This window comes from Denticeps clupeoides, chromosome 18, assembly GCF_900700375.1.
Source record: "Denticeps clupeoides chromosome 18, fDenClu1.1, whole genome shotgun sequence".
NCBI lineage: Eukaryota > Metazoa > Chordata > Actinopteri > Clupeiformes > Denticipitidae > Denticeps > Denticeps clupeoides.
In genome coordinates this window covers 19,539,082-19,566,007 of record NC_041724.1, presented here as the reverse complement: position 1 = coordinate 19,566,007, position 26,926 = coordinate 19,539,082, and the positions used below count along the sequence as shown (strand labels likewise).

The 26,926-nt window shown below is 42.0% G+C and overlaps 1 protein-coding gene across 8 annotated transcripts in view; it reads left to right on the top strand.

Annotated features, from left to right (window-relative positions):
• LOC114767758 (glutamate receptor 3-like) overlaps nucleotides 1-16,940 on the top strand; it is an 80,938-nt gene extending 63,998 nt beyond the window's left edge. Inside the window, exons 12-16 of one of the 8 annotated variants that reach the window (XR_003742978.1) lie at nucleotides 347-545; nucleotides 10,086-10,333; nucleotides 11,092-11,206; nucleotides 13,639-13,753; nucleotides 15,574-15,703. Coding sequence is in view for 5 of the 8 variants with exons in the window: in XM_028959450.1 (XP_028815283.1) it covers nucleotides 347-545; nucleotides 10,086-10,333; nucleotides 11,092-11,206; nucleotides 15,574-15,819 (808 nt within the window). In the remaining 3 variants the exon portion in view is untranslated. Of the gene's footprint in view, nucleotides 1-346; nucleotides 546-10,085; nucleotides 10,334-10,443; nucleotides 11,207-13,638; nucleotides 13,818-15,573; nucleotides 15,822-16,552 lie in introns of those variants that run through there. The other 7 variants (XM_028959450.1, XM_028959451.1, XR_003742979.1 and 4 more) reach the window with 7 other exon arrangements.
• Nucleotides 16,941-26,926: the final 9,986 nt, after the last annotated feature.

Sequence of the window (26,926 nt, the reverse complement as noted above, 5' to 3'; positions counted from 1 at the left end):
ATGTTTGTCACGCACACAGACACACACACACACACACACACACACACACAGGGCTTTAATGGGTCTTAATGGGTCTTAATTGGTCTTGTTAAAGGGTTGAGTTGCTCCAAAACCACTACAGACTTTCTGTTTTCAAAAACGTGAATTTTAAAAGTCAGCTACTTTATCTGTGCCCAGGGTCCAGTATCCTAGGGACTTCAAATAGATTTAATAAAGCGTAGACATGAACACACACTACAATTTCAGCTTGAATTTAATAATGCATCTCTTGATTGTGTGGGCAGATGTTAACATGCTTTCCCTTTCTCTTTTTCTCTCATATTTCCTCTCTTGCTCACTTTCACAGGTCATTGTCTGGACGAATAGTTGGAGGAGTCTGGTGGTTTTTCACCCTAATTATAATCTCATCCTACACAGCCAACCTGGCAGCATTTCTCACAGTGGAGAGGATGGTCTCACCCATTGAGAGCGCTGAGGATCTGGCCAAACAAACAGAGATTGCCTATGGGACCCTGGATTCAGGTTCCACCAAAGAGTTTTTTAGGGTGAGTCTGAAAAGAACATAGGAATCTCCAAAGTGTGAAATTGATTCATTCAGTCCAGTCATATTTTACAAAAAAAACAAACATATATTTTTCATCATTTTATGTAGCTGCATTTGCAATGTAGCTTACATGCCCAAAAGGGTTTGCAATAAATTTCATCACCAGAACGATACTGCCAGTATGCTTCAATTTTAAAAAGAAAGGCCCAGCACACAAAATGATATTTCATTATTCAGACCCTTCCCAACGCTGAGAAATATCTTCAAAGAGACGAGAATTTGGACTGTTGTATACCCAGTCACTTACAATTTGTGGTCAATCAGTGAGGTTCTTTGGCCACTTTGAAACTCCACCAGGCATCTGTTTGCATTCATTGGGAAATTGTGATCATAGGTTTCATGACATAATATAGTTTCGCCAGCTTGAAGTGTTAAAATGCTTTGGTATCTACACCCATCACCATCTAAAAAAAACCTACACATGTGACTTCAACCAAAATTCAGCATGTCTCAGAAATACCCCTCACACTGTTGTGGGTGTACACCATGATTGTGGTGTCCTAGCAGGTCAATATTTTCGAGAAAAGCCCTGTCCATCCAGCGTTTGCTATAGTGTGTTCATCACTGCATTTTAGACAGCTTCTTTGAAATGAAGTCAAGTAATGGACGTGACCTGTGTCTCAGCCACATAATGAAACCTCACACATTACTGTGAGATGTCAGCACACAAAATATAATTAGTGTGCTAGCATTTGCCAGCAAATTGGAGTTGATGAAGAGAGACTCTTGGGGTCAAACAGAGCGGGGGAAATACGCTGGCGATGAAGTCAGCAATATGTCCACATGGGACTGCTGGTGCAATTAAAGTAGAAAATAACTCTGCACATTGGTCAAGCAATCCATGTCTGAAAAAAGCAGCACTCTTCATTTTGAATATTAGGAATATTTTATCTATCTCTATATAATCTATCTGATAAATGCCATAATCCAAGCTTACGGCCATACCAGCCGAAGAAACCCTGATCTCGCCTGATCTCGGCAGCTAAGAAGACTTGGGAGTCTGTCTGGGAATACCAGGTTCTGTAAGCTTTAACTAGGGGCAGTGGTGGCCTAGCAGTTAAGGAAGCGGCCCCGTAATCAGAAGGTTGCCGGTTCAAATCTGCCAAGGTGCCACTGAGCAAAGCACCGTCCCCACACACTGCTCCCCGGGCGCCTGTCATGGCTGCCCACTGCTCACTCAGGGTGATGGGTTAAATGCAGAGGACAAACTTCACTGTGTGCACTGTGTGCTGTGCTGCTGTGTATCACATGTGACAATCACTTCACTTAAACACAAAATGAATGTGCTCTTTTATTTAGTAATGGGAATAAATGGCCGACGGGGCTCACTTCAGTCCAGATATTTAATAAAATATTAATAAAAGGGAAACTCTGCTCAGCTGTGTCACTTCATGTGTGAAAGGCAGATTATTTTATGTCATTAACAGTTGGCGGGAGGGAAGCTTCATGGGCTGGTTAGGGACATTCACATTCCATGTAATAAGTTTCCCTGTTACACTCCCAGATCTTAAATGACATTTGAGTTGCTTGTCCAGGCAACTTTTAATTAAAGCTGCCGAGGGCTGACAAGGTTAAAAAAGCACTTATTAATGGAGGCTAAAGCAGCTGTATTTCGGGAAATACATTCCACTTTCATTAAACCCATATGACAGAAATCAGCTGGAAATTTCAAATCAGACACCACACGTTGTTTATTTAGCTTTTTTTTTGCATCAAGCTGGTTGATGTGTGAAATTTACTTGTCTGCCTGAGCTGAGCACCAAGGACCATGATTAAGCAACCCAAGGTATTAAAAGACTAGTCTAGTCTAGGAGTCATTTTAATGAAGGAAAATTCATGTTTATGTCATCACAGCTACAGCTTCCTTCAGTGGGTTCTGATGAGACTTCTGTACTAGTGCAGAAAACATGGTAAAGTGCCTCAGTGTACCTGTGAGATCCATTCACTTGGCCAGTGTGCAGGTCTTATGTTCATAAGTCCAGGTTTCAGGTCAGGCAGGTTTAAACTGGGGATTCCAGGTGGTTCACTATATTTAAAACATGCCAATCATCTTTCAACAATATTAAAATGATCAGTTTACCAACTGTAGATTGTTAAGAACTCAAACTCTACATGATGGTACTTTAGAAGTCGACATCATATACGCTTCTGAGAAGTACACCTTCAGCTACATTTATGCTTATAAGCTAGCTTGGTTGATGTTGATTTACAATCAACCTAAATATACAGTATCTGACACAGGTGACCACACCCCTGACATTGTAGTAAATTCGAGGCAGTGTTGGCCTAGTGGGTAAGGACACGGACCCGTAATCAGAAGGCTGCGAGTTCAAGTCCGGAACCAGCAAGTTACCACTCAGGTCCCCTTGATGAAGGTACCGTCCCCACACATTGCTCCCCGGCCGCCTGTCATGGCTGCCTACTGCTCACCAAGGGTGATGGTTAAAAGCAGAAGATACATTTTGTTGTGTGCACCGTGTGCTGTGCTTTGATTCTCATGGTCTGAGAGTCCTTTAGGTGCCATTTGGCAAAATAAATTTTATTCCACACAAAAAAAGAATTTCTGATAAGGGTTGCCACAGTGGATGGTTGTCCACATAATTGGTTTTGCTAAAGTTTTACGGCGGATGGCCGTCCCCATTTACCCAGGCTTGGGACCAGCACCAAGAAAAACACTGTCACATGAATCCCCAGCGGCTGGGTAATTCCTACAGTCCATACCAACGTGATGAAATACTTAATAAGACCATTGTCTATTGGATAAATGCTTTAGAACAGTGATGGATGACCATCCCTTGTTTAACATATATAATTCATGTTTTTAATAAGGAATAGTGATTTCGGTTGACAGAAACCGAACACAGTTTCTCTTCCTTCATTTTTTCCACCATTGCCTCCATGTGTGTCATAAAAATTTTTTTTTTTAAATCACATGCTTCAGTGAAGGATCTCTTTTACCTTCCTGGGTATGAAAAATCAATTTCACAATTGAATAGTTACTGAATAGTTATAAACACTATAGAGTTTGTGTTTGTGTTAACCCACTACGCATAGAAAAATAGGTGCAACTCACAGTAAAATTAAATGAAAATTAATTAAGTAAATAAATTGGAGTGATACGTGATTAAACAAAATGCATAAAAAGGAAAGGGGTGTTGAGGCACTTGCACTAGTACTGCAGCTTAGATCACAGTTCAAATATCATATGCCAAGCCACCTCATAACACCTCATTTGTTATGTTACAGCCTTATTCAAATCCCGATCTTCCAAGGAGCCACTGAGGTGCCACTGAGCAAAGCACTGTCCCCACACACTGCTCCCCGGGCACCTGTCATGGCTGCCCACTGCTCACTCAGGGTGATGGGTTAAATGCAGAGGACAAATTTCACTGTGTGCACCGTGTGCTGTGCTGCTGTGTATCACATCACTTCACTTTAAAAGCTGTCTGGATTGGCCCCAGGAGATGTTTCCAGCTGACGGCAATCCTGACAGAGCCCCCCCTCCAAGGGCTATGTCCTCGGAGCCCCAGCAGTCCCATCAGTGGAGGAGGCGGGGCAGGCGGCTCCTGCCCTGCTGTGTCCTCCCACTGGCGGATCTGGTCCCTGAGTTTGGCTCCCCGACGTGGTCCCGCATGGCGCCCCCGGTCCCTCCAACCTGCACACAGAAAACAGGGCAGACCCTTCCGGGTACGTGTGGGCCCTGTCTCTGCACATCCCCTTTGATGCTTCCTGCGTCAAGGGAGGCGGTCTTGGACCCTCTGGTAACCCTTTATGACACCCCTGTCTGGTGCATTCTGGGTACATGCAGCCCCTCTTCCTGCCTGTCCCAGCTGGGTCCTCATGCCTTCCACTGGGCTCTATGGCACTCCGCCCCTCTGGAGGCAGACACAGGCCCATGCCTGGCCCGCCCTTTTTACCGGCTACCAGAGGATCCAGCTCCATTGCTTCCCTACCCACCCTCCCCTCAGGAGGAGCCCCCAACCAGAACTGCACCCTACCAAAAAGTTCTTTGTGGGAGCACCCCCCCAGCTGGACTTGGGGGTACTTTGGGGCTCGTCCCACAGAGAGAGACAGAAGGAAGAGAAGGTCATTTGGTTCCCTCACTGGGCTTTCCGGGACCTCCTCAAGGGGCTCAGCCAGGATCACGGGAGGTGCACACCCTCTCACCACCCACCAGTGCCGAGTTTTCTTGCACCGGATCCTGGCTGGTGCTGAGTGTGGTGGTGGGGCAGAGTTCGATTGCTGGCTCAGGCTTTGGCTGATTGAATTCCACCCTCAGTACCTCCGAGAAGTCCAGAAAACCAATTCTGTCCGTCTCTCCCTGCTGCCACAGCCCCATGTTGACCAATTCAGATACGTGAGGGAAGAGCAGCAAAGTACATGCCACAGGATGTTATAAAGGACTGGCATGTACCTGCTGCTCCGCTGAAGGGTCCTGGGACCATTGGTATCTTCCAAATGGTGGTGGGCTTGTGGCGTGGAGGGTGGTGTATGTCCTCTACAGCAGACGGGGACGCTGGTGCTGCACTGCCGTCCGGGCGGGGGGAAGGTGAGTCCGCGACTGGAGCTGGAGAGGTGGATTCCCTTCGAGGCAGTCCCGGCAGCACAGTTGCTGGCTGGCGACCGATTCACCAGTCTTCCTCCCCACTGTCCTCACACCACTGGAAGTGACGATCCTGGATGGGCGCAATGGGCGGAGCGTCATGGTCGATCTCGTCATAGTCCGTGTCTCCCTCGTCTTCCTTGTACCTCCGGAAGTCACTCGGGTCGTCACAGACTTTGCGATGATCTCAGATGTGCGCGATGGGTGGAGCCATCCCGGCCCCAAACGCCCACCAGTCCATGTCCTCCTCGCTTTCGTCATCCGTGTCCTCCCACCGGTAGTCCCGAGGGCCGTCCACCCTGCTGACATCATGGATCCAGGAGCGATCAGCTTCCACGGGCAGTACTCTGGCCATTGCGGCTGGAGCGTCCCATCTCTCCGCTGGCGGAATGCCTCTGTTGCCGCTTCTGGGTTTCACGGACTCTCCAGGGGTCAACATCAGGAAGCTGCACCTCTCTCCACTTGACCCCCTGCATCGCCACTCAACCAGCACGCGGGGGTCGTCTCCGGGTCCCGCCGTGTCTCGCCGCGAATCTCCCCAGCAGCAAGTTTTTTGGAATATGATGCCACAAGCTTGGTACACCAGTTTGTTTTATTCCTTGCAGAACCTCTCAAGCTCTATCAGGTTGAATAGGAAGTGAGTCTGAGTTCAAGTTGGCATTCATACCAAAGAGTTCAATCTTTGTCTCATCAGACCAGAATATTTAATTTCTAATGGTCTGAGAGTCCTTTAGATGCCATTTGGCAAATTTTCCGTCTGGCCACTCTACCATACAGGCCTGATTGGTGTAAGGCTGCAGAGATGGGTGTACACAGAGGACTTCTGTAGCTCTGACAGAGGGACCATTGGGTTCTTGGTCACCTCCCTCACTAAGGCCCTTATATAGAAGGTGTGTGCCTTTCCAAATCATGTCATGTACACTTCTTTTTCCAGCTCCACTTAAGCTACAGAAACATCTCAAGGATGATCAGGGGAAACAAGATGTACAATTCTGAACTTCATGGCAAAGGCTAAGAATACTTATGTACATGTGTACATTCTCAGTTTTTTATTTTTAATACATTTTGCGCGTCCTGGGAAATCTCGTCTCAAAGTGGCTGTAATTCTGTACCACGGCTGAATTTCAGAAAGAGACTTCAGATATAGTATTGGGGGTGGTAGTAGTCTAAAGGGTGGTAGTAGCCTAGTGGGTAACAGACTCACCTATGAACCAGGACTCAGATTCAAATACCACTTACTACTATTGTGTCCCTGAACAAGACACATGACCCTACAATGATCCCAGAGGATTACTGGGAATTGTTATGGATGACTACTATGATGATATTGAGTGGTAGTATCCGTTTCTGTCTTATTCCTGGTTAGTTTGGCTATAGTGTTAAACAGGAATCCGGGATTATTTTTTATTTTTGTCTATTAACGAGGGTGGTAGTAGCCTAGTGGGTAACACACTCGCCTATGAACCAGAAGACCCGGGTTCAAATCCCACTTACTACCATCGTGTCCCTGAGCAAGACACTTAACCCTGAGTGTCTCCAGGGGGGGACTGTCGCTGTAACTACTGATTGTAAGTCGCTCTGGATAACGGCAGACTAGACTAAAAGTCTACTGGAACTTTCTGTACACCAAACTGGGACAAACAGGACAAAATCATGTAGGACACTTGGAAGTGGATATGTTGGATATTTCAAACAGGACACACAAGACAAGACAAACGTGCAAAATGTGCGGGAATGTGCAAAAAGAGCAGAGACGAACAGGATGTTAGGAGGTTCTTATGGCTGGAGGTTTATTATGTTCTGGTGATGTTGGTGCATTGAGAGCTCGGACTGCTCATGGGAAGAAGCTCTTGCCGAGTCTGGCAGTTACAGTTCTGATGCTGCGGAACCTCCTGCCAGACGGTAGGAGGGAGAACTGGGCATGTGAGGGGTGGTGAGAGTCCTTCATTAGGTCTTGAGAAAAAAGGGCCAACACTGCAAATATTGACTCTGCATAATCTTGTTGTAATTGCCAATAAAAGTCTTTGAAATTAACTTAATAAATATGCTGACAACAAAATCACACATAAATTATCGATGGAAATCAAATTTATCAACCCATGGAGGTCTGGATTTAGAGTCACAGTCAAAATTAAAGAGGTCTAGCAATGTCTAGCAATATGGTCTCACAAGGGGTCTGAGGATCTCATCTTGGTACCTAATGGCAGTCATTTACATTTAAATTTATGGCATTTTGCAGACGCCCTTATCCAGAGTGACTTATAACGTGCTTCCATGTTACCTTGGATGAAGTGATGAGTTCTGGTTCACTAGGACCCCCAACTATGAATACAATCTTTTTATTCACTCTGTTGTAGATTCTGTACACAAGTTCGACAACAAGAAAATTACAATTTAATCTAAATCTTCTCTAAAGAGGAAGGTGCTGAGCTGCCGTGTGAAGGTGCTCAGTGACTGAGCTGGAAATTCCACCTCCGAGGGGCCAAGACGGAGAAGAGTCTAGATGAGCGTCTTCCTTTTACCTTCAGAGATGGAGGGACCAGGCGAGCAGTACTGGAGGCTCGGAGTAAACGAGGTGCAGTGCGAGGTGTAATAAGGGCTGTGAGGTAGGATGGTGCTACTCCATGTTTGGCTTTGTAGGCCAGCATCAGTATTTTGAACCTGATGCGTGCAGCTACTGGGAGCCGGTGGAGGAACGTAGCAGAGGGGCGGTGTGGGAGAATTTGGGAAGGTTAAAGATCAGTCGTGCTGCTGCATTTTGTATTAGTTGTAGAGGTCGGATGGTACATAGTGGTAGACCAGCTAGAAGGTAGTTACAGTAGTCCAGTCGTGAGATTACTGAGGACTGAACCAGTATCTGGGTGGCCTGGGTTGTCAGATAAGGGCGGATTTGTCTGATATTGTAGAGAAGGAATCTACATGAGTGGGGAAGGTTGCTGGTGTGAGTAGAGAAGGAGAGTTGGTTGTCTATTGTTACTCCAAGGTTGAGGGCTGTTGTAGAAGGAGAGAGCTGTGAGTTGTCCAGGTAAATAGCAAGATCCTGATGTGGTGAAGAATCTGCTGGAATGAGGGAGTCAGGCTCCCTCTGGTGAGCACATAGAGGACCGTGCATTGGTGTATTTGGTAATAGTGGTGCACTATACTAACCTGTTTTATACAGAGATTGTGCAGTAAAATACAGCGAGTTAACAACCTCTAGTGATAGCGTCCTCTGGTGGTAAAACATAGCTCCCTGAGAGATTACATGCATAAGAATTAGGAATAAACTTTTGTACACATCATACTAGTTGAGGCACCCCTTAAATTTAAATTTGAAATGTAGTTTGTCAACAGTTTATTGAATAAGGAAATTAATTCATTTTTTGAATAGAATTGTGATTTCCAGTGGAACGAGAAAAAAAAATTTGTTTGATTTACTGCCCAGAAATAACCTGTAAATGAACAAATGAACCTTCTTTCACCATGTGGCCAAACAACCGGTAGATGCTGAGCAGAAATGAAGATTGAAGTTAAAAATGAGCGGATTGTTATTATTGGGCCACTGCAAAATGTGTTATATGATCAGGAAGAAATAATTCAGCTGGAATTATTTAGTTTAGGTCCGGGGGTTGGCATGTATCACATCAAAACTATTCGTACCAGCCGCAGTAAAAACGCAGTTGCATCCCCGCCTGGGAGGTCCACATGTGGGAGAACCCTGCACTTGTGCTGCAATACAAAATAGGTAATCAATGATCTGATTAATCAGACATGCAGATAAAAGACAGAAAAAATGTTCAGGGGCAAATTATACTTGATGTATTGCTATTTAAATTGTTTAAAAACCTGGTAAACGCAACTTTAGCTAAATCTTGTCCATATTCAGTTCGTGGGTAATCTATTGCTTTCTTTCTCATCTTTTTAAATGGGGCAGATTGGATGTTGGATGTCCCAGTGATTGATTGGTCTTCTGCAACAGTCACAAGCAAATGATGGATGATAGAAAGTAGAATAATGTCTTAGGGGTTTATTTAAAAATGTAATGAACTGATGTAATATGAACACTATTCTGCCCTTCTTTTGAGTTCGAGGAACCATGTTAGTGTGGGTTTTGCTCTCTGGCAACTCTATATTGTCTGTAGGTATGGGTGTGCGAGTGACGGGTGGACGGACGCACACATTATTTGTTCACCTGGGCGAGCAAAGGCAAACACAACACAGATGAAGCACTCAGAGTTCTAGGTCATTCATCCATGGTCTGCAGATCTAAATGGACACCCGCAGAAAGTCATCCTTCAACCTTCCCATGAAGAATCACACACTCCATCTAAATTCCTAGTAGCGATGTGTCCCATGTGTCTCTGCTCTGATGCAAAATCAAAAACTTCTTCATCACACAGAAAGTTCTGGTTCATTTGCAGTGCCTACTGACTCAGTCCCAGGTGTCCTTGCAGGGGCAGCCCAGGGTGGAGATGCATCTCTAATGTATTTTCAGAGCCAGCCTTGTCTGGCAGTCCAACCACGTCTTCCATCAGCACATTCCACCTAGAAACACTGCTGCACAACAGACAGGGGCACAGTGCTGAAATTTCAAGCCCTAATAAATTTAAATAATTTAAGATTATAAGTATTCGGATTTATTTGTGGATGCTGGGAAAATAATATGGTAACTGGGAAACTTTTGGCTTACCTTCCATCATGAAATATTTCATGTCTGATCCAGCAACATCATACGGGAGCAAATTAAGCTGATGCATTTAATCACAAATATTTGTATATTTTTCCCATTTGATATTGCTAAGATGAGCAGTGCATACTAATTGTGGGGCTTGTTTACTACAGGAAGGTTAAGGGCTATCCTCAATGTCTGATACCTGCTCCTCTTCTCTGTCGTTGCAGCGCTCCAAAATAGCAGTGTACGAGAAAATGTGGTCATATATGAAATCAGCAGAACCATCAGTATTCGCCAAGACAACGCCTGATGGGGTCGCCCGGGTTCGGAAGTCAAAGGGCAAATTTGCCTTCCTACTCGAGTCCACTATGAACGAGTACATTGAGCAGCGGAAGCCCTGCGATACCATGAAAGTGGGCGGCAACCTCGACTCTAAAGGCTACGGTGTGGCCACGCCCAAAGGCTCTGCATTAAGGTAGGTGGAATAATATAACAATATCCTCCATGTTGTTATAGTATTCCACCTACCCTGATGTCTTGTGTTGTCATTTCTCTTCTTCCTTCTTTCTTTTTTCTTTCATCAAGAGGTAACTTTATAACGCCTTTTGCTGCGCTTGATATTGAGGTCAATAACTGCTACTAGTGTTCTTTTTATATCTTTATTCACACCAAGAGCCAAGAACTAGTCTTATGTAGTCATTTCACAGTTTGTCTTTCTTACTGTCTTTTCTTGCTGTCTTTTTCTTACTTTTCTTCCTTCTAATCTTTCTTTTCCGTCTTGTGTGCCGTCCTTCCTGGCTGTGTTGTCACTTTTAATTTAACAGTTGAACGGTTTTTCAATTTAGCTTGGGAAAGCTGTGCTGTCACTTGTGACGAATGTTAATTGCATGGTGTTTGTTGTTCCTTTTTTTCTTCTCAATGACGAATGTCCCCATCCCGCACACTTCAGTTTAAGCAATGTTACCTTCCATGCCACCTGTAATATTTAACACTTTATTTGCTCTAAGCTTCCTTATCTCCATATTTGTCCAATTTTCTGGCCAAATTGTCCTCTCGTGCCCTTTCAATGACCATTCTGATTACCGATAATTACACGCAATAATTTACTCTCATAAGTAGTAGTATTATCACCATTACCCGCGCTAGCCTCATTACTACTACTTTGACGTATGCATTAGATTTTTCTTTACCGACTTGTGCATTTTCTTACAAGTTATGTTTTATCGTTTCAAGAAATGCTGTTAACCTGGCAGTTTTAAAACTGAATGAGCAAGGCCTCTTGGACAAATTGAAAAACAAATGGTGGTACGACAAGGGAGAGTGCGGCAGCGGGGGAGGTGACTCCAAGGTCAGCCTCAATGTCACCAAAAATCGGGTACCATAGGGCAGAGTAATCGGCAAGACTGTTACTTTTTTTTTTTTTTTTTTTCAAATGCAAAAAAAAAAAATGCAATCAAGAACCCAGACTCACCTACCTGGTGGAAAGAAGGACCAGCAACATTTTGTCTGACTGAGGAGAGAAGCTACATTCCCAGCTGTAGTTAAAAGATGTGTTTTTCTGAAGGAAAAATCCTTAGTCTCTAGTTTAAAGTCTATAGTCAATAGAGTCTTTAGTCTTAGCTGCTTTCACCATTAATTGAATATCACATAAAGTAAATATTATATACAGCAGTTACGTATTGAACACAGCACCTTTATAAATATATTTATTTAGCAATTGATGACCAGCTATCGGTAACATCCCATGCAATCTAAATATGCAAAACCATAGATGTCTATGAATTAAGTTATGTGTAATACAATGGAATGACACAAGGGGAAAATGACACATGAATAAAGGAAAACGGCATTAGTTACAGAAGATTTTCTAAACTACAGAAGGTCCCAGTGAGCTCTTTTGGAGCCGTAATCTGGAAGTAGAAAAAAATGTAATTTCACCATGACCTGGCAACAGCCACATTTTCCCTGCAAGATTTCAGACAGAGGTGTGAAGAGATCTATCAGAACAGTTGTCCAAGAGCCAAGGACCACTTGTGAAGAGCTTCAAAGACCTGGAATTAGCAGGTATATTTATTTCAAAGGAAACAATAAGTAACGCGCTCAACTCAACACTTTGTTTGGAGGTTAAAATGCAAGGCATATTACACCAAAAACACCACTAGCAGTGACATTTGAGGGTGAAAACATTTAAAGTGTGCACTCATTTTGACGTATACAACACTGGCACACTTCATAAAGTTGAAGGAAGGATGAATGGAAATATCTGCTGCCCTACCAGGTTGATCAAGATTAAATGATATAAAGCTTCCCTAATGGCCAATATCTGAGCTGAATCTTATAGAAAATAGGAATTCATAGAAGGAGCTCACGGAACCTTCAAGACTGGAAGACTGTTTGTGTGTAAGAATCCCATCTGAGAAATGTGTAAAAGACAAATGCAACTCAAGGCCTCGCTGTGAGACTCATGAGTCAGAGCTCAAATCCAATTTCTTTTATCTCCTGATTAGAGGCAGCAGAAATACTGTCTTCTAAGCAGGACTTCACTGGAGTCTGGCTGGTTTAGATCACTGCTTGGTTGGAAATGATACATCAGCAGTGCTTGTTCCAGTGCATGGTGCTAATATGCTGTGATAAATCAGGGACTCCATCTCCATAGTTAGAACAGACTTGGAGCAATATCATGTGCTTGAGATGTTTGATCCTATCAGTCAAAAGAATTGCCTTCAATTTTATTATTACTCTTTTAATAATTCAATCTATCCGCACATATATTTTAGATCCATTCTTGTCCATATGATAATACATCTGAAACAGTTGCTGGGCACATCCTCACCATAGTCCTCTATAGGAGTACCATTTCCAGACTGATTGCAGATCTAAGAGGTTTTGTTAAAAATGTCCTAATGTTAATATGTTAGTGCTAATACTGCAGATAGAAATTAACTCCGAAAACAAGACTTAAGACGTTTCTTTGAATTAAGCTTTGGCTGATTTCAATATTTTAAATGTTTACACCTAAATATTTCTTAAGCCCTGTCTTTCTTCCAAGAGCAGTGCTTCCTTACGATTCAGCTCAAACAGCCAGTGGAGTGTATTGTGTTGGGGGTTGATTAAAATGTAAAACCCATGCCTACCTTTTACTTCTTGTGGCCAGAGGGAGAACATGGTTATCCCCAAGATTCCGTCTTTCTGTGCAGCCTCAAAAACACTTAAGGAATAATTACATTGTAAATCAAAGTCTCCCCAAGCAACAAAGCCTCAAATCTTCACTGTCCACAGATCAGGAGTCTCTATGCTCAGGAGGGGGTAATGAAATTTTCAACCCCTGCCAGCCACGTGCCTGGAATAATTCAGTGCAATGTGATAATGAGATATCATGCAAATATTCTGAAAAACATGGTGCATTATATGTGCCATCTAACAACATCTTTCCTATAGTAGGAAGTGCATTCAACATAGACATTGTCATGTCCAGGTCTCTCCTCAGCATGCACAAAATCGAGTTTTCAGTAAAGGGTCTAATTCTTGCTTTGTAGATTTTGCAGGTTGCCCATTGCTCTGTTAACAGTGTATGCCGATTACTCAAAGCGATATGGGTAGGTCCTGGCACTTTAGCTTAGCTGGGGTGAACTAGAAGGTGATAGCTAGTCTGCTTGCACTCTGTGATATTGACTTGGCCAGGAGCCCTGCTTTATCGCTTTGTAAAGTATGAAGTAGCTACGACTTGAATAACATAAAATAACATAATATAATGTTATTTATGTTATTTCCCACGTGAAGAACTCCTGTAAACCTTGCAGTATTGAAACTCAGTGAACAAGGCATCTTAGCCAAGCTGAAAAACAAATGGTGGTACGATAAGGGTGAATGTGGAGCCAAGGACTCTGGAAGTAAGGTCAGTCGCTACAGGTCTTTTGTACTGATTCCAAATTGCATTTTGACGTATTGTTCATATGCAATGAAAATAATGCACATTCAGATATCTACTTAATTCATTGTAATGTAAAAATATGTAAATGAACCTACATACAGTTATTTAAAGGAACATTTTATTGAGCCTCTCATAAAATACTGAGTGGCCAAACGCTATTACCCCACTTCTTGTATACCTAAAGCATTTTTGTATTTGTATTATTGATATTACTCATTTGGATGCTTAGCTGGTGGGGTGAATTGTAAATGACATAGATAAGACTTTTACTTACACATGATGTAAATTCTTTTCTATTGATGAGGCAATGACCATTATGCTGCTGTTTTCATTTCTAAACTTTTTATTATAATTTTGCTTTATTAGTGTTGTTATTTATTTGCATGATGCTTCGTCTGTTAGATTCTTTTGCTTCCTGTGGGGTGAGCAACAAACAGAATTTCCTGGTGTGATTCATTGTTTTAGCCGATCTTATTTGCATCGTTATGTTACTTAATGTAACTCCGGTTCTCTGATAACAAGAGCGAGGTATCTTACTATGGGATACACCTGACCGTGGAAGCACCAGTGACACCACGTCACCGGACAAAGAGCATGTGGACAGGACCCTGGCACCCTGCATGGTCTCGAGTCAGACAGAAGTCATACCCTTTACAGCAGGTCCACCAGAGCATCTGTCTCTGAGCCTGGATAAGTTGGGTCCCAGCGATCTCTCACCCACAACCACAGGGCCCACAGTGCAGATCTCTCCCAGGTAGCTGCAAGTGTTGCCAGAACTCTGCTGCTTTTTCAGCTCCTCCAGGAACCAGTGATCCTACTGGGCTGGAAGTGACCAAGGGCTCGACTGTGGGTGGGCTGGACAGCCCGGCCTCCTGCATGTCCCCAAGTGTAGAACAGAGTAGCCTTTAACGGATAGCCCCACTGCGATTGGTTCATCTGCGATGGACGTTGTGTCATTGGTGCTTCAGCGGTCGGTGAAGCAGAGCGAGATGCCAAGCGAATGTTGGAAAGAGAACAACACTCATGTCCCAGTGATGATGTTTTGTTTGCCCTCTTCAAGAGGTTCAAGAATGCAGTAAAGGTTTTAATGAACCCTGGCCATGTTCTAGTCTACCATCTGAGCCTCATGGGGTTCGCCTGCAAATAGCAGAACTCTCAAGAACTCATTTTTAATCATTAAGTTTGGGAAGTAAACAACAGCAGAATGGTTTGGCTCAGAATATTACTCAACTTTTTTGCCAGTTATGGTTTGAAATGTACAGTATAAGATGTGTATAGATAGCACACCAGACCTGTGCTAATGAGCTTCAGTCAGGGCTTATCGGAGATTTTGACCTGTAAGTAACTGACCAGCTTCCTCAAAATGAAGAAGCCATTGGTTTAGATTAGCATTGCAGATAAGCAATCACCAGCAATGCAGTGCTTCCCAATTCAGTTACCTGTCCACACTAGTCAGAGGTTCCTCAAAACGTTTGACGAGTGTAAGAGCGACAGTGATAAGCAGTCAACAGCAGTCTGTAACACTAACCTCAAACTTTAAAAAGACCTAGAAATAGTCTGCTGCTTCTGGAATGAATGGGATCTCTGACAGTCAGCAGTAGGAACACTGTTTCATGGAGGGGGCATAGACTGTAGATGTTTCTACTGAGGGATAGTCATCCTCAATGGTGTTTGGCAAAGTGCTCTAGGCTACTGAGGCTAGTAGAGTATTAGTTTTGTAATGAGATTTCTATTGGACACTCTCCATTTCCAGGAATGCTAACTCTGTTCTTCACCTTTCTTAGGACAAGACAAGTGCTCTCAGCCTCAGCAATGTAGCTGGAGTCTTCTATATTCTGGTTGGAGGGCTGGGACTGGCAATGATGGTGGCATTAATAGAGTTCTGTTACAAGTCACGTGCAGAGACCAAAAGGCTGAAACTAGAAAAGAGTGCCCAGAACTTTAAACCAGCTCCCTCAACCAATACTCAGAACTTTGCCACATACCGAGAAGGCTACAATGTGTATGGAACAGAGAGCGTTAAAATCTAGGGGTAGGCTGTGATCTGTGTACTTTCTCTGTTCTTTAACCTGTTACGTACAGTACAGGCCAAAAGTCAGGACACCTTCTCATTCAACATGTTTTCTTTATCTTCATGACCATTTACGTTGGTAGATTCTCACTGAAGGCATCAAAACTATGAATGAACACATGTGGAGTTCTGTACTTAACAAAAAAAGGTGAAATAAGTGAAAACATGTTTTATATTCTAGTTTCTTTGCTCTGATTACTGCTTTGCACACTCTTGGCATTCTCTCGATGAACTTCAAGAGGTCGTCACCTGAAATGCTTCTCCAACAGTCTTGAAGGAGTTCCCAGAGGTGTTTAGCACTTGTTGGTCCAGCTCACCCCAAACCATCTGGATCGGGTTCAGGTCCGGTGACTGTGGAGGTCAGGTCTCCACTTTTTGTTAAGTACAGAACTCCACATGTGTTCATTCATAGTTTTGATGCCTTCAGTGAGAATCTACCAACGTAAATGGTCATGAAGATAAAGAAAACACGTTGAATGAGAAGGTGTCCAAACCTTTGGTCTGTACTGTATGTTACTTTAAACATTTTTTAAGAGTAGATCAATGACAATAACAATAAATCTCCACAACAGAGAGATATAATTTTTATCAGGCTTTCAACGGCATACAATGCTGATATCTCGCATAACCTTTTGTGTCATGCAAAAATTCTTAAACCGTGCAAATAATTTTTTACACCTTTCTGTAAACAGGTACAATTGTGATGATTGTGAAGAAAATGGAATAAACACAACTGACCGAGATGGCTGAACTCTTGGGAGAGACTTCCAAGCCTTAGTCTGGCAATCTGACATGACAGAATCCATCATCCTAGGACCTGGATCTGTTTCCTTCAGTGCCTTAAGGAACATTCAGAGATTCATGGCAGTGCAGTTCATCACATCAGCACTACATCGTTTGAATCATACACATCAGTGAAAGGAATGCTAATGTAATCTTTTTTTGTGAACAAAATAAAACTGAAACTCAAAAGCCATCACCTGACACACAAGTAGTGCCAACACTGTGTGGTAAAAAGAAAGAAAAGTATCTGTGCTTCTGGCTCTTCTAATCTTCTAATTATCTCTTGTAATACATTCATTCATTGTAAATGTGTCAGGTGTTTGAAGAACATCTTCATCATATCAGACGTTGTTTGGGAGGAATCCACAGTTTTCTACACCCCTGGTGCAGGTGGGAATACACTGTACCGTAGTTTTAGACTGGTGGATGCTTCCATCCTCATACCTCACCGCGCACAGACATTTACTCAACATTACACCAATGTACTTAACATATTTCAAACGAATTTACAAAGCTGATGATTTAAACATAGGTTTACTGCAGTCCAACAATGGACAACAGCAATGGCTATTAAAATGTAATATTTATTCTTTTTTTTCTTCTTCAAAATAATTGCACATTCTACGCTTGTTTTGATATTTATTTCCAGTGTTGGTGGATTAGTAAAATCGGAAAGAGAGCGGTGATTTATACAGGGTTATTACAGTGGATAAAAGCTTAGCACACATTTACACATCGCTGTTCTATTTTCTCTTTACCTTATAAAAAAAACACTGTAAGTCCATAGTTTTTAGAGGGCAAAAACATTTACCCTTAGGACATGGAAATGTTTTATAAGGAACGTTTACTAAAGAAATAAAAAGACAAAAATATATTTACATGTATGATGTACATGTGTTCAAAGGTTTGTTAAAAGTTCACTGATGGATTGACAGGTTTCCCTTTTTTAACTGCATGCAAAATGAGTGGTGATTCCCACTGTAGGAGAAAAGCAGTAGAACTACGGAGCCATAGTGGGTTTTTCTGATTTTCTTGTTTTCTCCCTTATGTAACTGCACTGCAGTAAAGAGACAATTGGCAAGCATCTTAAGACAATAAAAGAAATGCATGCATGGATATCATTTCCTCACGTGTGAGGCCTTGTACAGAGAATTTTAATACTCATTTTGTAAATTAAAAATGTACAAAAAAACTCTGTCTCTCCATGAATATGTTCTATATGGAACCTCAACAAAAATAAATACACCAGACCCTCTGGATCACAAGAAACAGGATACAAATAAGCACAAACACAACTGAAAAAAATGATGTCCCAGTCCAGGGCAATGAAGAGCAAACAAGCAAAGTGGGAAATATCTACACATATAAATGTAAGAATCTTACAGAGGAGATAGAATAACAGAAAGAAGCAATAAACAGGTCATTAAAGCCTCTACAAGGTCTTGGCAACTCCAGGAGCCGGTCTCAGGCTCTCACCCTCAGAGGAACAGAGGATGTAGGTAACCAAGAGGGTGGTGCAGGATTACGGTAGACTACTGTTTACTGTCATACACAACAAGCCAACAGCCAGCCAGTCGACCGATCCGCCCTTTCATTCTTATACATTTTTCTTCTCTTTGGTCATACGAGTGTTTAAACTTTCTTCCCGTCTCAATAATGTGTGTGAGTGTTTGTGTTATCAATTTTTCTGCATGCACGGTTAATTCAGATGTGTTAAGATTTATGTTCCTTCCCAGGATCCGTGAGAGGCACCACTCTGAGTGCCTCTTCTATGTGCGTAGGCATACAACAAGGATCAACTCAATAACTTCAGCGTAAAAATACAACATGCATTTACACACTCTTGGCATTCTCTCAATGAGCTTCAAGAGGTCGTCACCTGAAATGCTTCTCCAACAGTCTTGAAGGAGTTCCCAGAGGTGTTTAGCACTTGTTGGTCCAGCTCACCCCAAACCATCTGGACTGGGTTCAGGTCCGGTGACTGTGGAGGTCAGGTCTCCACTTTTTGTTAAGTACAGAACTCCACATGTGTTCATTCATAGTTTTGATGCCTTCAGTGAGAATCTACCAACGTAAATGGTCCTGAAGATAAAGAAAACACATTGAATGAGAAGGTGTCCAAACTTTTGGCCTGTACTGTATGTACAGTACACACTAAATATGTCTTCAAGAAATGATTATTTATATGTGCTCCTTCATGCATACACTAAATTGGACCCACAGTGAATGTAATCGCACATCTGTCATCATAATTCTTTTCCTCCCTGCAGATGCCCAGCCAGTTGGAAATGGTTCTGAACAGTCTACAATTAAGCATTGTCCGGGACCTGCTAGTCGGGACCTGCTAGTCTTATCTTGGTTCTTTCCATACTTCCCAAACCTTGGTTGGCCTTCAACATCGATAGAGTTTTCCTGCAGGTGTGTGTGTGAGTGTGTGGTGTAATTGAAAGGCCACATAAAGGGTCATTTTTTGCGCAGGTTGCCAAGGCCCACAAACGTATATATAATATAAGAGCACCAGGCTTGGACAACCGATCAAAAAGTGCACTCCACAAATGAGATCTCCCTTGGTGACATAAGTGGCCTCCTTTTAACCTGTCTGGCCCTTGGCCCCTTACAGAAAACCCCTTTTTTGAATGAACTGAGAATGTCCCAGAAACTGTAGGGTATATTAGTATCATTTTGAGGTAATCGAGATTTTGGAAAATTTCTGAAAGATAAATATCTATTCACAGACTCAAACAAAATTTAGCTCAGTTTCCCCTGATCAAGCTTGAGATGTTTCTGCAGCTTAGTTGGAGTCCAGCTGTGGAAAAAAAAAATGATTTTGACTATATAGGGTCCCACAGTTGACAGTTCATGTCAGAGCACAAACCAAGCAAAAAGTCAAAGGACTTGCCTGTAGACCTCCGAGACAGGATTATCTTGAGGGAAAACCTGGGCAGGTAGGTTTCCTCCGGTTTAATCTGCGAATGAGAGCCGGCGGTGAGATGCTGACGTTCTCGTTCTAGGTTGAATTGGGGAGGGGACAGGATGAGCGGGTGAGTTGAGAGGAGAGGAGATGAACAGGATAAATCTTGTTTAGTTAAGGTGGAGAAGGAGCCGAGTCGAGTGGACGAATGCCAATCAGTGACTGAGCAGCTGGCAGTGGCCATCTTGCCAATTTATGGGAGTCACGTTACCTCATCTCCATGCTGCTCCCGGTCACATGGATGGAATCATGTGACAATATGCTATTCTGCCTACTACTACTCTTTGCTTAAAGAGCTCATTGTTGGGGTCAACAACCTTTTCAGAAGATTTCATTATAAGTAGCAATACATAAATAACTCAAAGAATTCCCGGATACCTTTTCATTGGTAGTTGTGTTGCATTTTGCCCAGATACAATACTGCTATTTTCTGATTGTCTGTTGTGTAGGACTTTTGGGGTTTTTTTTGGCTGGTAAATGACTGGCTGTAGGACACAGCGCTTGTTTCATTGTCAGGCACTGCTGTCCCCGTCTGAGAAATCTGCCATGCATTTAATTTTTTACTCAGTAATGTGGGTTTTTTCCTAAATAAAATACTTTTTAGTAAAAGTAAAATGACCTATTTTAAAAACTTGAAAAATTACTCACAAAAACTGCTCAGTACAGTAACGTGAGTAAGTGTAATTTTTACTTTCCACCTCCTGTTCGCTGTTCTTCTGATGCATTTGGTGCCACTGTGGGTGGCAGCCTGTTATGGCAATTCACAATGTGAATTTCTCACTTGTGGGACTAATAAAGCATAATAATCATCATCATCATCACCATCATCATCATGTATGCTGTGGTTTGCTGCAGCCTCTGGCCTTAATACATGTAAACATGGCTCTGCATGTCACTAGTGATCATCAGCTCTGGACCACACACATACATACCAACTAAAATCCGATTTGAATCAGATATTCCTCAGATGGTATGGGATGAGCCAGCATGCTGATGGGAATTGTTATGGCTGTATCCACTTTAGAGGGAATTTCCATTTAAGAATAGTACAAGCTGTGGAATATATTTTTCTCCTAAAGATCTGTCTGGGGATTGGCATATAGGATCCTAAAATGGGTTAATTTTCATGGCTGGTTACTTCACAGCTGTTTCTGATTCCCCAGAGCACAGTGTTTAAATAAGGCACAGAGTGAACACACCGAAGCTCTTCCATTCAAATGAATACCTCGCAGCCCTCTCTCTGAAATCATGTGACTCATGTGAGGCAAAAAATTTTACCTATTTCATAATTTATGCCAGAATGTCTTAATAGAAAACTCTTTCTTAATAGAAGTAGAACAGAAAATTCACAGCATTATATTCTCTTTAAATCCCAGATTACATTCAGAGTATTTAAATTGCGTTAAATTTGACCATAATGTAGAGCTCTTAATTCTTGCACATAAAACAAGTCACATATATCAGCTTGTAGACTGGCAACATATATTCTTTCTGCTTTTTACTGTGTTTTTAATATTGTGTTATTTTATTTCTTCTTATAAGGACCTGAGAAATGGAGCTGGCTGGTTATGATGGCCATCGCTGTCCTACACTGAAGGTGCAAAGCTCCATTGTTTCTTCAAGGAATATTAATATTAGAGCCAGAGCAGATGGAATGGACCCTATTTTACTACGCAGATTTGTATTTTTATCAGGGACAGTCCCAGCAAGGTGTCCTTGATGATGCAGACCTCTCCTTCCATTCACATGGAGATAATGTCACTAAGATTCACATCATTCATTTACCTAAAATAAGAAATATGATCTCAATACATGATGCAGAAATGTTTGGCCACGCCTTTATTACATCAAGCAGGGTTTTTGCCATTTTAAGGAAGCCAGATTTAATACTTTTTAAGACCATTTTCATCAAATTTAAGACCCTTCACCAGGGGGATGTCCAAGGTCCAGAGTTTTTCTCGGCAGACAATGTGAGGTACATTTTAACAAAGATGTACTACATATAGTAGTAGTCGGGGGCAAACATTATTTGTTGTGTTCCCTTGTGTTGGTGCATTTTTAACTTTTTAACATATCCATTCTCACCTGAGCTGTCATTGTGACACATTGGACTACGTTCCCTCCACTGGCCACCAGTAGCTGCACGCATCAAGCCAAACATGGAGTAGCACCATCCTACCTCACAGCCCTTATTACACCTCGCACTGCACCTCGTATACTCCGAGCCTCCAGTACTGCTCGCCTGGTCCCTCCATCTCTGAAGGTAAAAGGAAGACGCTCATCTAGACTCTTCTCCGTCTTGGCCCCTCGGTGGTGGAATGAACTTCCAGCTCAGTCACTGAGCACCTTCACACGGCAGCTCAAGACCTTCCTCTTTAGAGAAGATTTAGATGAACTTGGAACTACAACAGAGTTAAATAACAGGATCATATTCATGCTTTGAGTTCTAGTGAACCAGAACTGATTTGCTCTGGATAAGGGCGTCTGCCAAATGCCATAAATGTAAATAGGTGCTTGAAGAGAGCAGCGCTGTTGTCCCGGGCGAGTGTGGATTTTTCAGTTGAACGAACATGCGAGACACATCGAGAGCAGAAAAAGCAGCATTTTGACTAATAATGAATACTCTGTATTTCTACTCTGTCTCACCACCTGCCACTGAAGAGTTATATATATATGAGGCTGAGATTACAAAATCAAATTCTATTAAATTTATTTACAACATGTGAAAGACTTTATACTCTTTCCTCCTCACTAGATTTTTCCTGAATTGAATAGAAGGTGAACTCCCAAATCCCACCAGCGGCCATGTTCTGGCCTGAGCCACATTTTCTGCTGTGTGGAGCCTTTAAATAAATGACATACAGGACACATTTCCATGTAGCCATGACACTGTGAGCACTTTTAAAAGAAAATGCCAGGTACTTGCCACCGTTTCACCTTGTCAGCATCTATTTTCGGATCTATCTCATGATAATTAAAATGCATCACCTGACGACGATGGCCAAGAATTACAAACCAATCACCGAATCATACGGAAACACAATATAGGAGAAGAAGAAGAAAAACCCACATCAGAAGTGATATTTAACAAAGCAGAAAAAAAGGTGGTCCGGACTCCGGATCCGGAGTAACCCCTGCCAGTCCGGATCATGACAATCTTGTCTAACTATACAATGCACGATGCATGACCAATTTCTCTCGATCTTAATCTTAAAATTATAGAAATTGAGTACAAACAGAAGAAAAGACATATATCATACAAAATTATTAGAGTTTAAATGATTCTTTTGTAATATATTTATTATTTACTACTATAATTTTGGTAACCTCAGCACAGGTTGCCGGTTCGAATCCTGAATCGCCACGGTGCTTTACTGAGTAAAGCTGCTCACTGCTCCCTATTTGCCTTTCAGGGCTGCCCACTGCTCATCAAGGTGATGTTAATGGTAGAGGACATTTTGTTGCGTCACCGTGTGTCGCAATGTCACAATGACAATCACTTCACTTTCAAAGCTCTTGGTGGCGATTCGGACCCGGCACACACAGTGATTTTGAGCCGCCAGGTGAGCCAGGGACACCTTGGCCTCACAGCCCTTCTATTTTTTATCAATTATAAGGAATATAGGTTCCATCATGTCAGAGTTCCATTAAACACAGATGTTTTGTAAAATTTGTAATAATTTAGACACCATTTAACAAGATTATTCTTATTGTCCGTACATGTCCTAACATTCTGATTGTCAAACTAGAAACAGGTCTAATGTTTTTTTTTTCTTTGAATATTTCAATATTTTTTTCAATATTGCTGACCTTTTCCACTTTATTTAAGATGTTTGATATGTATTTTTTTTATGTAAAATGAATGTATTTCTCTGCTTAGTTCCTTGTGTTGTCATTTTATTAAAGGATTTTCTATCAGAATAATAAAAAGGGGAAACTGTAAAATAACAGTATTTTTTTGCTGAACATTTGATCACCTAAGTCCAGATGTTCGAAAACTTCAGGTCATTCACTTTACGTTTATGCTAGTTTTTCGAGTAACACCAGATTGGTTCAGCGATATTCAAATATAGAAATTTTAACAGCACTTTAAATGCAACCCACAGCGTAGCCTACTGGCTATGTGAAGAACAACAGGCAAAATACTAGTAGAACTCGTTTTCATTCAAATACAATGGAACATTTTTTTACTATCCCAAAAGGCTTCAATTCTTATTTCCAACTTTATTTTCACTGCCACTGTCCTAGTTCAACAAATGTACACAATATAAATACATTATATATTATCAATAAGCTTTTTGTGATCTTTTTTTTTTTTTTTGTATTAAATTGTATCAAAAGTCAAACACAAACATAAAGTTAATCAGTGAGGAGTTTCCAAAAACGAAAAATGAATATATCCAACAATAATGATTGTACAGGAAAAGTCCACACAATATTCATGAATTCTATTAAAAAGGACTGCTGGACTGGTACGCATGTGGCTCCAGAGCTGCGGGTTGCCGACCTCAGACCAAGATTCTTCTCTGTCTTAGATCCAAGGTGGTGGAATGAACAGCCATTAAAGAAGAAGAAAAAAAAAGAAGATCTTCAAATGATCTTCAAGCTAAAACCTTCTGGTTTAGAAAATATTTACACTAAAAAGAGCTTTTACATGCAATTTTTTTATATTTAAAAAAGAAGTGTTGTGTGAACAGAATTTTCAGATCGGGTCCTAGGGAACCAAATGAGGGATTTCAATGATGCATATTTAAAGTCCTCATGTAAGTTCTCTGCATAAAAATGTCAACAAAGAGCAAATGTTAATGGTTGTTAGTGTTTAAATGAGCATTGTAAATGTGCTCTGTGTTTTACTCTAGGTACATAATTGCCTTTCCCCTCTTTTATTTCCTTTAATGTATAAAGGGGTGACATTTTTACCAGACTAATTAAAAAACCCTTTAACAGCTTACACGCCCTATGGCCTGATGAACAAGCCCCAACAAGGATTTTGGCACAATCTCACTCTGGTGGCATTTCAGGGACCAAGAAACAGGCAGCAGAGCTCACATTCATCAAGAAACACAGTATAAACACAGTATAAAACTGCAGGTAATGAAGAAGAAAATATTACAGTACTGTGATAACTGTCTCAAAATAACCGTTCTGGGTCTCCGTGTGGACAGAACATCGGACAGAACATCCAATAAACACAGGACACCAAAGGAAAACCTTGTCCCCCATAATGCATCCAACGTCTGGTGCAGTTCCCATTGATTTCAGGGAGAACGTTTCACCCGTTCTATAAGTATGAGCAGAACTTAACGAAAAATGTTCATTTCCATGAACTGAACCGGGTACGAGTTGGATTTCTGTAGAATACATAATGGGAACCATTGGACTCTTCAATTTGGCATTAAAGGTGTGGCCATGACAGTCTTTGGCACAGTGAGCTTATGGTGCAAAGTATTTGTCCTCTCCACCAAGGTTCTGCACCTGGAGCCATAACATGAAAGTGCTTGTTATAAACTGGACTGAAGGTCAGTGCAGACTATACCTGCTGCAGTGGAGACCAGGGACCACTTTTTATGGCTTTGTGGTGACATCTGGCTTGAGAGGGAACAGGCTGACCAGGAGGGCCAGCTCTGTTCTAGGATGCCGTGGTGGCAGTGACTGACATCACCCCATGCAGGAGACTCCTTCAGTGGCAGGTTCCAACATGCACAAACGTGGGAAGAGATTCTGAAGGTCCTTCTTTCCAACAACTGTTACAACAAAGTCCAACAGCTGACCACACGTGCATAGACTAACAAACACACACATCCAATACACTGTGGAAGTTTTTATATGCAAATTCTCTAACTGTGCACCATTTTTATTGTTGTATAATTAATATATTCTGCTATCCTAAAACAACATGCATGGTGTAGATGTTTCTTGTCTGATACTCATATTTACTCCCAAAGCAGTCAGGTTTAGAATTTCCCTCAAATACCGGTGTGTGAGCTGCACTCTGATTGTAACCTATCATCATCATTTTCCTCCTCTTCCTCATCATGATGTTCCCCATTGTCCTCCTGGTCCTTCTTTTCCACAACAGGGTTGGAAATGAGCTCTGAAGCCTCCTGCGCAGTACAGCGTTTCAGACTCAGCATCGTCTCTCTCAGACTAAAATGTGAAATGAAGACTCAACAAGAGCATCCCATCATCTTCTGGTCGGCACTGCTTCTAATTTAGTCAAATAGGAATCTAGACAATTCAAATGTTGTCTGGGACGGAGGAACCAAGTGCAGGAACCGGTCTCTTTTAGGTGGACTTTGTGGGAGGAGTTGAGGCCTACCAGCTCCGCCTACCATCTGCCTATTGGTCACCTCCACCTATATAAAGAGACTTTGGATGGTGTTTGGGGGGGTCCCCAGTCTACTAGGCCCTTACTCTTTCGGGAGGTCCCCAGGGTCCATGGAGATCTGCAAGGAGCTCCTTTGGGGATCTCATTCATGTGTCTTGTTGCTTTGTGTGATAGACCCTTTGTTGTTAGCCTGTTATGTGCCCTTTTTGTTAACTTGTGCGTGTTTGAGTTGTCCCCGCTTCAGGCTGTCCTGATGTTGGTTAGCTGTGCTGAGTCCGCTGTTTTATTCTACCTGTTAGCTCAGTGGAAATAAAAGCGCTGTTTGTATGCTGTGTTTGGTTGTGAGTGTGTTACAGGGGACGTCCTCCTCTCCACACTCGTCACGTTTCTTACACCCCTGGACTTAGGAACGTAACAGGTCACGAAACAAAATTGGGGTTTTACCCAGCAGGGATAACGCAGGGCGTGCAGGAGTCTTTACTGCCTGAAATGTTCTACTAACTGTTCTGTTCTTAAAGTATTAAAACGAATGTGCTGCAGTCCTCCAGACTCCAAACAAGCTGCAAATCCGGAGAAAGAATCTGAGGTTCAATTCAAGTTTGTGGAGCAACTTCAACTCTGTGTGTGTGTTCAGGACACAGTTATAATAGTTTTGGATTTTTCATTAGTTTTAGTTTTTATTTCTTTTAGATTTTTTTTTTTCAAATTCAGTTAGTTTTAATTAGTTTTTAGAGGCAGATTTACTAGTTTTTATTAGTTTTGATATTTTGAAATGGCCTAGTTTTAGTTAAGTTTTTATTAGTTACAGTGTTAGTTTTAGTTTTTTTTTTGTAAATTAGGATATTTGTCAGGTGCATGAATCAAAATCACCAGAATAGCCTCATCCATCTTAGCTCCGATAAGGTTATTGACTCTTGCAGCTCCGGGAGTTTTGAATTTTGGTTCGAGTGAAGTGGTGAACTTTTTGAAGGTAATCGAGTCACA